The sequence below is a fragment of the Anthonomus grandis genome, chromosome 6 (genome assembly GCF_022605725.1).
Source record: "Anthonomus grandis grandis chromosome 6, icAntGran1.3, whole genome shotgun sequence".
NCBI lineage: Eukaryota > Metazoa > Arthropoda > Insecta > Coleoptera > Curculionidae > Anthonomus > Anthonomus grandis.
In genome coordinates, this window is record NC_065551.1 from 30,955,657 (window position 1) to 30,970,383 (window position 14,727).

At 31.6% G+C, this 14,727-nt stretch overlaps 1 protein-coding gene across 5 annotated transcripts in view; it reads right to left on the reverse strand.

The window, feature by feature from the left end:
- Nucleotides 1-12,772, reverse strand: part of LOC126737193 (uncharacterized protein CG7065-like) — a 44,199-nt gene extending 31,427 nt beyond the window's left edge. For 2 of the 5 annotated variants that reach the window (XM_050441962.1, XM_050441959.1), the window contains exons 1-6: nt 12,653-12,771; nt 12,114-12,207; nt 4,713-4,820; nt 932-1,147; nt 700-870; nt 368-644 (exon numbers count right to left, since the gene is read on the reverse strand). In XM_050441962.1, coding sequence (XP_050297919.1) covers nt 368-644; nt 700-870; nt 932-1,147; nt 4,713-4,820; nt 12,114-12,179 — 838 coding nt within the window. In that variant the 5' untranslated portion in view covers nt 12,180-12,207; nt 12,653-12,771. Of the gene's footprint in view, nt 1-367; nt 645-699; nt 871-931; nt 1,148-4,712; nt 4,821-12,113; nt 12,208-12,282; nt 12,468-12,543; nt 12,567-12,652 lie in introns of those variants that run through there. The other 3 variants (XM_050441960.1, XM_050441961.1, XM_050441963.1) reach the window with 3 other exon arrangements.
- Between the last annotated feature and the right edge of the window lie 1,955 nt (nt 12,773-14,727).

Here is a 14,727-nt window from a genome sequence, read left to right on the forward strand (position 1 = left end):
CACTATTAATTGGCCCGCCAGGTCTCCGGACTTATCACCATATAACTTTTTTCTGTGGGATCCCATTTAAACTCTTATTTATAAAGATGTGGGTTTTTAAAATTTAGAACAGTTAAAGATGGCAATTTTCACGGCATGTAATTAAATAACATGCATAACAGCTTAACCTACTTTACGTATTAACCACTTTATTTGTCCCATTCGAAATCATTAAGCAAATTGTTTTGAAAGCTGATCTAGTAATACAATAAAAAATTTAAGAAAATCGATTCTCCAATTAAAGCGCAATATCTTAGTTTTAAACTACTACCCTAAAATTCATTAGTCTTCAATACCATTTAATGAAATATTAAAATATTACTCTTACCATCAAATGTTTTAGTAAGTTCCTCGTGCACAATCAATTCCACAAACGTTGGACCCATCTGCTCAGAAAAATGATTTCCCTTCGAGATTATTTCCAAATAATGAAGCCTATCCTTTTCAAATTTATCATGATCAAGAGAAAACGGCTTCAGCCTTCCGTACTTCTTCTCTATAGCCTCCGCCACTTTTTGTAAAACAGTTTGCCAGTTTCTCTTATACTGTTTAGTCATGTACGGAGCAAGGGCTCGATAGCAAGTGGGAAAGTGTTTTTGGAGGTACTAAAGGATTTTAAGAGATTATTAAGTGCCTCATTATAAACACTAATTTACTAACCTGCGAAATATGATTATAACTAGCCAAATGGGTTAACACGGTCCTTGGGTCGCCTTTCTTATCGCACAGGATGCATAAATAAGACGGTTCCTTTGCTGGGTCAAAATCGTACATCTCAATAAGGTATTCCAAAGCAACCAGAGGGCCCACCTTAAAACCATCAAGTCGCTCCTAAAAAATGCGTTTTTTTTTTTAAACATAAAAAGCCTTAAATAAATCATTTAATTATTACTTGTATATCGCAATTTCGGTTGAGCTCCCCTTCAAATCCAGGAGGTACAGGTTCTCCAGGAGCCACTTCAATTGGGGAGCTAAATTCTTCCTTGGTTTCAGTTATTTCTTTTTTAGTCGATTCGGGAACGTCCCCCGAAAGGGCCGCTATATTTTGCGTATGTCTACGTCCGATCTCGTGTTGATACACTCTGCCCATGACTGGGCAGTCACAAACCTAGAATTGCAGAATGTCTTAAAAATGAAGTTTAAGTTTTACACTTCAGTCTTCTAAGAAACTGTATGGCTCTTTAATCTTAAACTCTAATAATCACCACAAAGCTGTTAATACCCTAAAAAGAACTTTGAAATTTGCAAGAGGAAAGAAATGCTGCTTTAATATATATATAGCAAATGTAGTTAATCTTTTTCTCTAATAATTTCTAAAGATTTTCTGTTGACTGAAGAAGCAGGGCACATTTAGTAGTGGAAATGTTTGACTAAGCATAATAAACCTTGATGTCTTGCATAGATTTCTCATTTTCAATTTGATTCATTTATGAAATGGTATAAAACTAAATATTAATCAAGAATTATAAATCCAAGAGTGTATGAGAAGAAATACTTGAGAACATTGGATTCAAATACTTTTTCTTTTAATCATTTATTATTTTCTAATGTTGTTTTCTAATACTTAAATTTTAGTGATTCAAAAATTCCAGAGTATAATAACTACACTTTACAGATGTAAAGAAGATTATTTTTGTCTCCCTTTCCTACTTCCTCCTTAACCATAAACTTATTAATATATTTAAATCTATAAATTCCTTCCTTTGTATAGAGAATGTTTGGCAATTGAAACAATTCCAACTAAAGGCTAGGCATTTTACTTTCTTATTTACAAAATGATCATTTTTTAACTATCACTATTATTAATAATATTTCTTTTAAAAAATGAGAACCCTGGATATTACTCCAAAAACCTAAATATGACACTGAAAACCAATAGTCTGTCTTAATGTAATATTCTTATGCAACCCAATGAAAACTATATATATGTGGAACTTAAATTTCATTAAGTAAGTAATAAGTTTGCAGCTCAAAATTACGAGAAAGAAGATTAAAAGGCAAGTAATCAATCTGTCAGTTTTTGTCACAACAGATTCTTATAATTGTAACTAGTTTCAATATTTTTAAATGTATTATGATTAGTTTTTATAAATACATAAATATCTGTCTATTGATTGTAAATCTTTTAGCTGTAGGTACATTTTTTTTAATTGTATATTTTATTGATTTTATTATTTCTCATTGTTTTATTTTATTCATTTTTTAGATTATGTTAAATCCGGGCTTTTGTTTATTCATTGCCTTCTTATTCTATATGTAACTGTTATTTTTATGTTTAAATAAACTTATTATTATTGTTACCATATTTAAAAAAAGAGCATGTTTCAAATAAAGAATCAACGAATTAAGATCTATATTCTCAAGATAGCCACTAGAAACCAAAAAGCATTCAACATAGTAGACTACGCAAGACAACGCATGTCGGTAGTCTGGATGAATTACGACCAATTAGCCTGTTGACGATCTTTGGGAAAATGCTTGAGCGACTGGTTTCCGACATGATAAACAATTTTGTTCACTCTCAACACATGCTGCCGGATGTTCAGGCTGGATTTAGAGCTTGTCATAGCACAGCAACGGCACTTAGCAGGGTTACTAGTTGCATATCTAAAAACATGGATTAATCAAAGGTCTCCTGTCTGATACTTTTAGAATATAGTAAGGCATTTGACCTTATTAACCATGACATGCTGATTGCTAAGCTGCACTTTTTTGGATTTTCTGATTAAGCTTGTGGCTGGTTCTCATCATATCTAAAGCATAGAAGGCAGGTTGTGGACCTTGATGGGGCTAGGTCTGACATTCAATATCTTCAACATGGAGTGCCTCAGGGGTCCATTCTTGGTCCTGTACTTTTTGCCCTTTTTACCGCTGACTTACCATCTCAGATTCATCAATGCTCATCACATCTATATGCTGATGACACTCAGCTTCTATGTTCATTTTATCCTGAAGATTTTTGCGAGGGACTTGCTGGTGTCAATGTTGATCTGAACAATGTCTCCGACTGGTCTTCTGGGCATGGATTGTTGCTTAATGCCAAAAAAAGTGTACACCTGATTATTGAGTCCAAGGCCGTCAAAGCTAAGTTTATTAGGTTCAATTTTACAACCATTCATATAAAATGAGTAATTATCCCATCTGTTGAATATGCTAGAAATCTGGGCCTTGTAATGGACTTTGCGATGAATTTTCGGCAGCATGTTTTGAAGAAGCTGTGCTCTGTTTACTTAAAATTGAGGACCCTTTATTCTTTTCAATATGTTCTTCCTGCCCATATTAAATACCTCTTGGTAGAATCCTTAATCCTGCCACAGCTAGACTACTGTAACTCAGTATACTACAGCTACCTTACAGAAGAGTATAAAACTAAAATACAATAGGCTCAAAATATGTGTATGCGTTTTGCTTATGGGGGTCGTAAGTTTGACCACATTACTCCATTATATATCAATAATAAACATTTAAAATACAATTTTCGTGTTGACCTCCACTTTGCTATGTTTGTATATCGAATTGTAAAACACAACTCTCCATCTTATCTTACAGAATATTTGACTGCAAGGGACAATTTACATAACCTTAACCTTAGAAATGTGGCTCATTTTGATATTCCCTTTTATTGCACAACAAAATTTGAAAACTGTTTTGCCTACCGTGCGGTGGAATTTCTAAATTCAAATTATTTGCTGGTGGCTGGCTCTGGTCATTATTCCTTTAAGAATCAATACACCAAGTTTTTACAGCAGATGATAGCTTAATTGTTTTTTTTTATTTTGCTCTTCTCAATACTCTACGTCTGGGTTGTGTTAGTAGGCTTAAGTTGTCTGTATATTTATTTTTATTTAACTGTTTGCTTCTTATTATTTTTTTTTAACAGTACCATAATTGTATGTACAATGTATGGTGTTATGGAAGATCGTTTTACCCGAATAACACCTTTTGTGTATATATGCTATATTAATGCACAATAAACTTGATTTTGACTTTGATAGAACTGTTTTTTTAAAGGAAGGTTTTATAGAATCCTTGACATGACATGCTTACTAAGATTTGCTGATTTGTAGTGATTCAGAGTATTACAGTTTTTAATAAACTTATAAAGGAATACATATACTCATTTAAATTTGATTCTTACTTTCTGAATTTAAAAATTGTTTAACCAGTAAATGTACATCATAGTATATGCATATGGTAAAGGAGGAAGATGCAATAAAAAAATTTACCAGTATATAATATGCATGATTAGTTTAACATGTTTAGATTGGGTCTTAGATGAAGTATATGACTTTTTTGATTTAAATGCATGCAATCTCGAAGAAATATTCTTCAGTACACTCTACTTATGCAAGTACAGTTATAGGGACTCAGATTTTGATTTTCTTATAAATAACCATTTTTTTATTCTGCTCTAACAGTTACAACTTTATTTCATTATGTTATTTTTATATTTTTGAACAAATCTAAATAAAACAATTTTTTGGTATTTTATTATTAAGATGGACAATTTTATACTCCCAATAGTCATGAGGTCAATCTGTTTTTCAAAATTACCATAGGTAGTGACTATATTAAGTCATAGTCTTCATTTATTGATAAATTACCGTGTCACTTTTTTTTGCGAATTTATTAGTTACGAATTATTATTAATTTTTCCATACATTTTGACGTACCTTACAAAACCAACTTTCACTCCCATTAGTGTAACTGAGTTCGAACACTTGTAGAGGCTTGCCATTTTTGGAAACTTTTAGCTTTAGTAGGCGCTCCTGTTCAGTCTCCTATAATAATAAAGTAATGCATTATATCAGTTCTAGAATAATTTATCAATAAAAAAATTTTAACAAATATTCTTACTTTAAATACCTATTGGAAAAATTTGTTGAAAATATGTTCACTTATGAATTTATAGCCAACCTGTTTGGTTAATGAAATTAATTATAAATACTTTATAAAACCTTTTAAAAATCACGCAATAACATCATAATACAGTGTAAACATACTTAAATAATAAGAATGTAGCCGTATCTGAGCTTAAAAGTTTAGATTCGAATCGGAATAAACACGTAAAAATCGATTATTATTGAAACCAAAAATATAATGAATATACGAATCGCGAAGTAAAGAAGAGGGAAATAAGTTGTACTAAAAGAAATACAACTGAATAAGTTTGGACCATTATATATAGAAAAAAAAGAACACTCAAATTTGAATGTTCTTCTTTTACTCACAAAGGGGGACGAAATCCACCTGAAATGTTGAGACACTTGTGTAGCACAACATAATAGCAAAATACGGCAGCAGTTCACTACACTATTCAACATTCGGTAAAACCTACGCGTTAAAAAAAAGTTTAGTTCTCAAGCAGAGGATGCAAATAAGGGTTGAGGCGATGACAATACTTTTGGTAACATCCATATATACCAGTCAACCTTATTTATTCAATAAAAACTCTACTTTCAGTATTATGTATTTCTATTACTAGGCCATTATTAAAAAAATTAATAATGATGAAATGTATTGTATATGTAAAAAAAATTGGTATATTGTACCGCTTTTTTTTAACTTGTTATATGATTATCTTTAATAATATATATCCCCACAGCTGTATGACCTAATGTGATGCGTAAATTTAATAATTGGCAGTAGAGTAAGAACTTCATACTGCAAATTTGGATTTACACTATAACCCTTTAGCTATTAAACATGGTTTAATCTTAAAGAATTATGTCTGCATTATATTAGAAAAAATCTAAAACTGGAAAATCATAAAGGATCTTTTATGAATTTCCAATTTACTTTGAAAGCCTCTGAAGTGTTTGGAACTTATTTGGCATTTTATTTATTGTCCCTTATTTCTGCGATTTGCAATAATGTAATTGATCTCATAGCTCTTATTCAGTTAGGATAAGCAACAAATGTTTGTTGTTTTTTACAAAATTGATACAGAGTTCCTTCTCCTACTGAAACAAATATGTACATACCTTTATGAAATTACCATGTATGCCATTATTAGTTACAACAGAACTGGATTGTCGAAGGGTGGAGGTGTATTGTTAGCTGTTAAACGCGAGTTTAAAATGTTACCTCTAAATTTATCTGATTTGCTTCAAATTGTATATTCTATCGAGATTGTAGGTGCAATTGTCCTTTGACCATTTTACGTGCTTTGTATTTATTGTCTATATACCTCCTGCTAGTAGCAAATGGGTTTATGATATGGTGTACGATTACTTTGAAACAATGCAATATTTGTAAGACAAGAAAATAATTATAATGGGTGATTTTAATATCCCCAATTTTCTTAGTCGCCAGCATGACTCTATTGTGAGATCAACTTTGGCTTTTATGAATATAATGGAATTCGTACAATGTAACGACGTCCTTAATGTCAATGAAAGAATCCTGGATTTAGTGATAACCAATTTGTCTGAGTGTGAAGTTCATTTGAGTAGTTTTTCTTTTGTTGAATGTGATTCTTATCATCCCTCATTAATTATGAGTTTTAAGGGTAAATTACCTCAGACTAATAATTTCACCCACAATTTACTGGTACAGAATTATTTCAATTTTAGACGTGCTAATTATCCCATGTTATATAGCTTAATTAAAGCTGCTGAATGGCAGGAGGTGTTTGCCTCTTTTGATCCTAATGTATCTTGCGACAGCTTCTACAGTACACTTAATGAAATATTTCATAGAGCAGTTCCGCTTAAAATCGTAAAAAATATAAATTTCCAGTCTGGTTTAATTCTGATATCATAAAGAATTTAATTCGAAAAAAACTCAAGAAATACAGAACTCATTATTATGAAAGTCAGTTTAAAATAGTTCGAAGCAATATTAAAGAACAAATTAGGATTGCTTTTTTAGAATTTTCTCGAACAGCTGAAAATCGAATTAATGTAGACCCCTCCGATTTTTGGAACAATGTGCAGAACAAGAAAGGAATTTCGCGTATTCTCGGAGTAATGCTGTTTCAGGATCGTACAATAAAAGATCCACAGCAAATTGTTGATGCATTTGGAACTTTCTTTCAAAGCCTTTAACAACTCTCTAAATTGCTCTTATAATTTTTCGGAAGATGAAATTGTCACCGCCTCTAATAAACTAAAAAGTAAGTTGACCTCCGGTACCGATGGAGTACCAAGTCTTGTCGTTAAAGATTGTATTCGCGCTTTATCAGGGCCTATTGCCCACATATTTAATCTTATCTTGTCTTCAACAGTATTTCCCAATAAATGGAAGACTGCAAGAATATCCCCGATACTCAAAAAGGGACCGAAGAACGACATTCAAAATTACAGAGCTATATCGAGCTTATGTAATTTCGCCAAACTTTTTGAAATAGTTCTTTATAATAGAATATATGCCCATGTCAAATTAGACATAGCACCTAATCAATTTGGTTTAATTAAAAATCGCTCCTGTACAGTAAACCTGGCTTGCCTAAATGAGTATCTGTGTCAGCATTTGGATAATAGAGGTCAGGTTGATGTAATATACCTTGATTTCTGCAAAGCAAAGAGACCAAATTGACCACTTTCTACTTCTTCATAAGCTAACATTTTTTGGTTTTTCTACGGATTTAGTTGCTTTGATAAAATCTTACTTACGAGGTCGTAAACAGTTTGTTGAATATGAAGGCTTTAAGTCTCATATATATTAAGTGTGCTCGGGAGTTCCGCAAGGATCTAACTTGGGCCCGCTTCTCTTTTTATTATTTATAAATGATCTTGCCAATTTACTGTCTTGTCAGAGTTTACTGTTTGCGGATGATATAAAATTGTTCACAAAAATAGATACTGAAGACGATTGCGAATTCCTTCAGGTAAATCTTAACAAAGTAGAGAATTGGTGCAATATCAATAGACTATATCTAAATGTTAATAAATGCTCTATTCTCTCATTTTCTAGAAAACTGTTACCAATGTTCTGTTGGCCAGAGTGGATGAGGCGATTGATCTGGGAATTACTTACGATGCAAAATTAAGTTTCGCTAAGCATATAGCAAAAATAGTTTCTGACTCTGCCAAATTGTTGGGTTTTGTTTATCGAAACTGTCGGCACTTTGAAAATATTAATACTTTAAAACTACTTTTTTTCACTTACATACGCTCAAAAATAGAGTACGGATCTCTAATTTGGTACCCAATTTATAGCTGATAGATGATATTGATCTACAGCTAGATATACCTGATAGATGATATTGAGCACGTTCAGCGCATGTTTATGAGGTATCTGTGGTTTAGAGAGGAAGGTGTCTTTCCAGTCGAGTTTGGATAATCAATTATACTTAAATAAATTTAATATTAGATATAGATATAAAACTTCAAAGTTTCCTAGTTAGTTTTCAGCTGAATTAAGATATTTAGTTAGGCAAAAGAAAATTGCACACAAATGCTACAGGGTCAGTCATAATGTGGCAGATTATATTACTTTTTCAAACATTAGGGCTAGATGTAAAACTTTGACTGATATTTGTTATGATAATTATATTTCAAACTTAGACCAACTACTCTACACTAACCCTAAAAGTTTTTGGTATAACATAAACAATAAAAGATCAATTAATAAACTTCCTAATTTAATGTATTATAATGATAATGAGTTCGTTGGCTGTGAACAGATAGCTGAAGGTTTTGCCCAGTTTTTTTCAACAGTCTATAGTCCTATTAATAATATAAACAATAATGGTGCTTTTATCAATCAGCAAGCAGTTAGTTATGACCATTCCTAATCCCACCCTTTCCATTGGGTTGATTTTTGATAAAATTACCAAGTTGCCACCCAAAGTTAGTTCAGGACCCGATGGCATTCCGAATTATTTTCTAATAAAGTGTGTATGTACTATTTCATACCCTCTTTTTATAATTTTTAAAAGATCTTTAGATTCTGCAATTTTTCCAACCTTGTGGAAACATAGTTTTGTAATGCCAATTTTGAAATCTGGCGACAATAGCAAAATCGAGAATTACAGAAGTGTTTGTATACAATCAGCCATTCCGAAGCTCCTGGACAGTCTTATCTATGATCAATTATATTTTTATTGTAAAGAGTTGTTACTTAGCGAACAACATGGATTTATTTCTGGAAAGTCTACTGTGACTAATTTGTTAGTGTTTCAGCAGAATCTGTTGAATGCCTTGGAGAGGGGATGTCAGATGGATGTAATCTACACCGACTTCTCCAAGGCGTTCGACAGAGTTGACCATAGTATTTTGGCAAGAAAATTGGATATTTTTGGATTTTCTAATCTTATGGTGAATTGGTTTGTAAATTCCCTGTCAGGGAGGACCCAGCAGGCACGAATAGGTAATGCAAGATCAAGCTATATTAATGTCACTTCAGGTGTTCCACAAGGTGGGCACTGTTCACCTTTGCTCTTTAATATTTTTGTGAATGATATTGGTGCTTGCTTTGAGAACAGTGACTTCCTTTTATTTGCTGATGATTTGAAGATTTTAGAGAGATTTTATCAATACTGGATCAGATTTTGTTGCAAAGTGATTTGGATAGATTGAATGAGTGGTGTGTTAACAACAATTTGTTTTTGAATGTAAGCAAATGCAATTATATAAGTTTTCTCAAGCGTACTAAAAAGGTTGTCATTTCATATAACATTCAAGGAAGTACACTTCAATATTGCAGCATAGTTAAAGATCTTGGTATCTCGTTTGATGTTCGTTTAAACTTTAATGCACACATAAACAATATTGTTCTCAAATCCTCTAAGAATCTGGGTTTTGTACTAAGGAACTGTAAAGAATTTTCTATAGAGACCTGTAAGAGGTTATACATGTCATTGGTTGTTTCATTGCTGGAATATGGCTCAGTGATATGGTCGCCCTTTTACATGAATAATTGCTTGTCCTTGGAAAGAGTTCAGAACAAATTTATTAGGTTTTGTCTCTATAAACTTCAAATAAGAATTCCGGATGATCATGTTTATGATATTGTTTTAGAAATGCTTGATATGAAGACATTGAGACAAAAACGGATATATGCAGATTTATTTTTTTTGTATAAATTATTGAATGGTCAGATAATTTGTCCAGAACTTCTGATGACAATACAATTTAATATTCCATCTAGGAATTTAAGGCAGTATCGTGTCTTTTCATTACCATTTCATAGCGCCAATTATGCATTACCTGCTCCTATTGAAAGAACTCTAAGAATTGTCAATACTAGGGAGGTTGAAATTTTGGGCATTTCCTTATCTAGATTTACGAGTCAAATAAGAGAAATTGTTTAATTTTTTTTTTTTTTTTTTTTTTAGTGCAATACTAAATATTATACTTTAGTAGGGTATGTTTTTAGTATTTTTAGAATTCTGTTATATTGATTTAAGTTATAAAACTATTTTCGGTATTTTACATTTATAAGTAGGCTTTATTACTGCTTAATAGTTAGTATTTTACTGTTAAGTATGGTTAGGTTCAATTGATTTTGTATTTAATTTACTGTTGTAATGGGGTTGATCCTGTAAAAAAAAAAAATATTATATCCTTAGCAAAAAGAAGAGAAATTCTTTTTATAAAATTCTTATATAACCTTATTCATAACAAGATTGACTGTCCCACCCTTTTGGCTGGTTTAAATTTTTGGGTACCAAGAATAAACTCTAGGCATTTTAGATTATTTTATGTAAATCCCGCTAGGACTAATATTTTGTTTAAATCCCCTATTAATATAATGTGTCAGAAATATATTAATAATAATTTACATGAATGGTTCGATATTTTTGTTGACAGTTTAATGTCCATTATAGAAGGTATTAAGTAAATAGGTGATGCAGAGTCTTTCTAGTATGTATATAGATAGTCTGTTTAGGTGCATAGAATGTTAAGCATTTTCATTTTTCATTTTTATAATCATTTCGGTAAATTTTTCTTTTTTTTTTTAATATTTTTTTTCCTTATATTCTTTCCTGTAATTGGGTAACAAACCTGTTGGAAATAAATGCCTCTAATATGATAAAGTATTACCTGTTATGTGCATTATATCATCTGTACACACATGTATTATTTTATATTTATGTTTAATTTCCCCTACCCTGAGTAAAAAAATGAGTTGATATAGTTTTTATGATCGTAATAAGCTCCTCACATATATTCAGGCACCAAAAAACTAATAATTTCAATAATCTATAAGTTACACCTCTTATTAATGTAACAAAATTAAATTATACAAATGAAGAATTACAATTAGTGAATAAAATTCCTTAACACACTTACAGTTTCGATTGCCCATACCACATAGTGAGCAAATAAAAGTAATTTGTTTATATAGGAAAGAAAATCTGTAACCACCTTCCTCTTGACATTAGATCAATAGACTGGCCTGTTAAATTTAAGAAAAATCTAAAGAAAAACCCTTGACGAATATGTTATTGCAACTAGGTCAATTTCTTCTCGTTTTCCATAATTAATGAGTCTTATTATTGATGAAGTTTTATTTTTATGTATTTTAATGTAGTTGAATTTTTAATGTATATTACCACTTCCCTTTGATATACTCAAGAATGACATTCTGTACTCTATGATATTTGTATTTTATTAGGATTATTTTAGCTCATAGCAAGGCTTTGTCAACTCTGTGAATTTGAATTACTAAATAATTCCTGAATAAAGGGTTTGTACCCCAAGCAAGTTTACACTTAGTTTTGAATAACCCTAATTACATAGGATTGGGCATATAATATCAATCATAATATACCTGAATAGCATATAAAAAATTTCTGAAATGTTCTTTGTAAATACTGAAATTTATTATCAATGTAATGTAAGAACCCCTAAAGAAAAAAACCTGTTAAAAAATCTATTTTTTGACCAACAACTGCTGCCAAGAAGTAAACTAGACTCATCTTTCTATATGACAGTTTAAAATGAAACAACCTGTTTCATTTCAAAAATATTCAACCATTTTTTTTAATAAAAGTTATCATAAAATTGTCAATACTTACCTATATCTAAATAATATACCAAATACTAAAATAAAATAACAAAAAAATACAGATCAAAACTGACAACAAGATCTTAAAGAGTATTTAGTTACTTAATTAAAATTACCTGTTTAGTCACAAAATGCAGATCAATAGTTTCATCTTCAGTACCAGGAGCAGCTGGCTCCATCATCCTTACAAAATTTCAAGTATACAATAATCTGTAAAAAAAAATATTTAACTCAGCAATTGAATTGTAGTTAAATATTTAGTTTTTGCTTGTGTATAAAACTTACCGTAAGACATTATTTACAAAATTAAATATTCAGTAGGTCTCAGTTCAGAACTCAATTATGGGGCCACAGTCACAACACAACATGGCAACGATGTAAATTTATCAAAAATCAATACAGCATAAAAGTCACATTTTCGCAATTTATAAAAGAAATAAGTTTGAATCTCAATTTAACATTTAAGGGCTAACTTTAAAAATTAAGATAAATAGTAAACGATATACTAAAAACATATCTTAGGTGGAAATGGCTTTTTTAACAAACCTGCTGGGGGAGGCGTTGTCGGTTTAGCTTCTTACCAAATCCTTGGACTTTTCATATCGTAGAAAACTGCTTCCTGGGAATTATAAGTAAGAATTTGTTATTAAATTACCTGTTTTAAATGGGAAGATTTCCTCTACAAAATATCGTTTTTATCATAAATTTTAACTCCACAACACCACAGAATTTCTTGATCTTGATAGAAAGCCATAAACGACAGCGTCCCTGTCAATATGACATTAGACATTTGTCATTTTGACATTTGCCAACCCATGTGATCTGACATGCTCTGTCCTTTTCTTGAAGGATAATAAAGAAAGAGAAAGAGAAGATTAAAGATAATATTAAGGTCACCGGAATGTGAAAGGATAAACTTCACATTTACGTAAGGCCCAGTTCATAAGTTCGCGAATGCGTAAAATCGTGTCCCAAACTAATTTTAACATTTTTCGTGATTGAACTATGCCATTGGTCCTCTATCCTTTAGTTAATAAAGTTTTAGGTTATTAATAAAGTTTGGAGAGTGTTCAAGTATTACGTAACGCACTTTTTAAAGATTTCTCTCTTTGCTTTGTTCTTAATTTCAATGCATCTTTCCTGACATATATTGGCGGCGACTATTGAGGTAAATCAATCAGATCATCTTGTTTCTATATATCTCTTGGAATACCGAACAAGCACAAACTCTAACACAATTATTGTTTAAATCTTTATTTTCAGTTCTTATTTTTCTTAATGAGATAGTTTTGATAGCACTTTCTGAGTCTGAGAACATTACTATAAAAAGTTTTTCTTTATTACTATAATAAAGAAATACATTGTATATCGCCACCACCTCTCCCGTACATATCTGAGTGTTGTCGGGTAGCCTTGAAGAATATTTGTGGTTCTCTTGTGGACAAAATACTCCAAATCCTGCTTTTCCCGTTTTCCTTTCCAATGACCCATCCGTGTAAATTTCTACTCAGTCTCTTCGTTTTAAAATCTTATATTCTAGTAATTTTTGGTTTGCGTTGGAATCTTCCTTTTGATAGCCGGTATTTCTTTTATCTGAATCCATCTTTCATACTGAAAACATGGCAGAATGATGAGTTTCTTTTATTTCTAAAATTTCATCTTGTTTGCTCTTCATTAGTTACATCATCATCAACATCTCTAATGGATCAAATGGAGAGAGGTCGGTAGTTGTCGATTCTGTTTATATCGTCTTTTTTGTGAATTGGTATTACTTTAGCACATTTCCAGACGCCTGGAAATTTGCCAGTTTTCAAAATAAGGTTAAAAATATGACATAAAGGCTGACAAAGGACAAACATGCAGTCACAAAACTTGGAACACCATCTGGACCGGCTGTCAACCTGTTTTTTAGCCTACGACTAGCAGCAATAATTTCCTCAGTGGTAATTGATGGAAGAATGTCAATGAGGTTTTAGGAATTAGAAGGAGGATAGGTTTCTGCGAGGTTGATTGGATCTTTATAGGCAGTCTGAAAAAGTTTGGCAAAAGCTGGCACAATATTTTCTGTTTTTCCTTGAAAAGAATTACCATTGGCATCGCACATGTTAGACGGAAGTGAAGAGTGACCTCTCTTGACCTTCTTAGCTCTAACAAAAGACCAAAACGATGAGGGATCAGTGACAAAAAACGGCTTGGGTCACAAATGAGTTATAGGCCTCACGGGCTTCAGATTTTACTGTCTGACGAAGCCTGTTGTATCTGGAAAGATTAAATTCAGTTGGAGAGGATCTATAGTCACGATATGCTTTTTCCTTCTTAAAGATATTAGAAATAATTTGTTTTGAAAACTGTACTGGAAATCGCCGTCGTCTTCGTTGTTTTAAAGGTGCTGAAGCAGCAAAAGCTGAATCAAGTCTTTTGTAAAGTTCCTTGCAAGCGCTGTCAACGTCAGAAGACTGCAAGACGGACAACCAGTCTGCATCAAGCAACAAATTATACATGAGTGGAAAGTCTGCTTTTCTGAAGTTAAACTGCTGTAGATTATTTGAACTTATAGAAGGATTATATTTATGAGGGGAAGTCGATTTAAAAGAAATTGTCAAAGCAGGATGATGCAAATATTCGTCAATAAGCGGTGATATACTTTTGATGACACTGACGTCGAAATTTGAAAAAACCAAGTCAAGAAGCCTATTATTAACATTTGGAATATTGTTAAACTACTTAAGA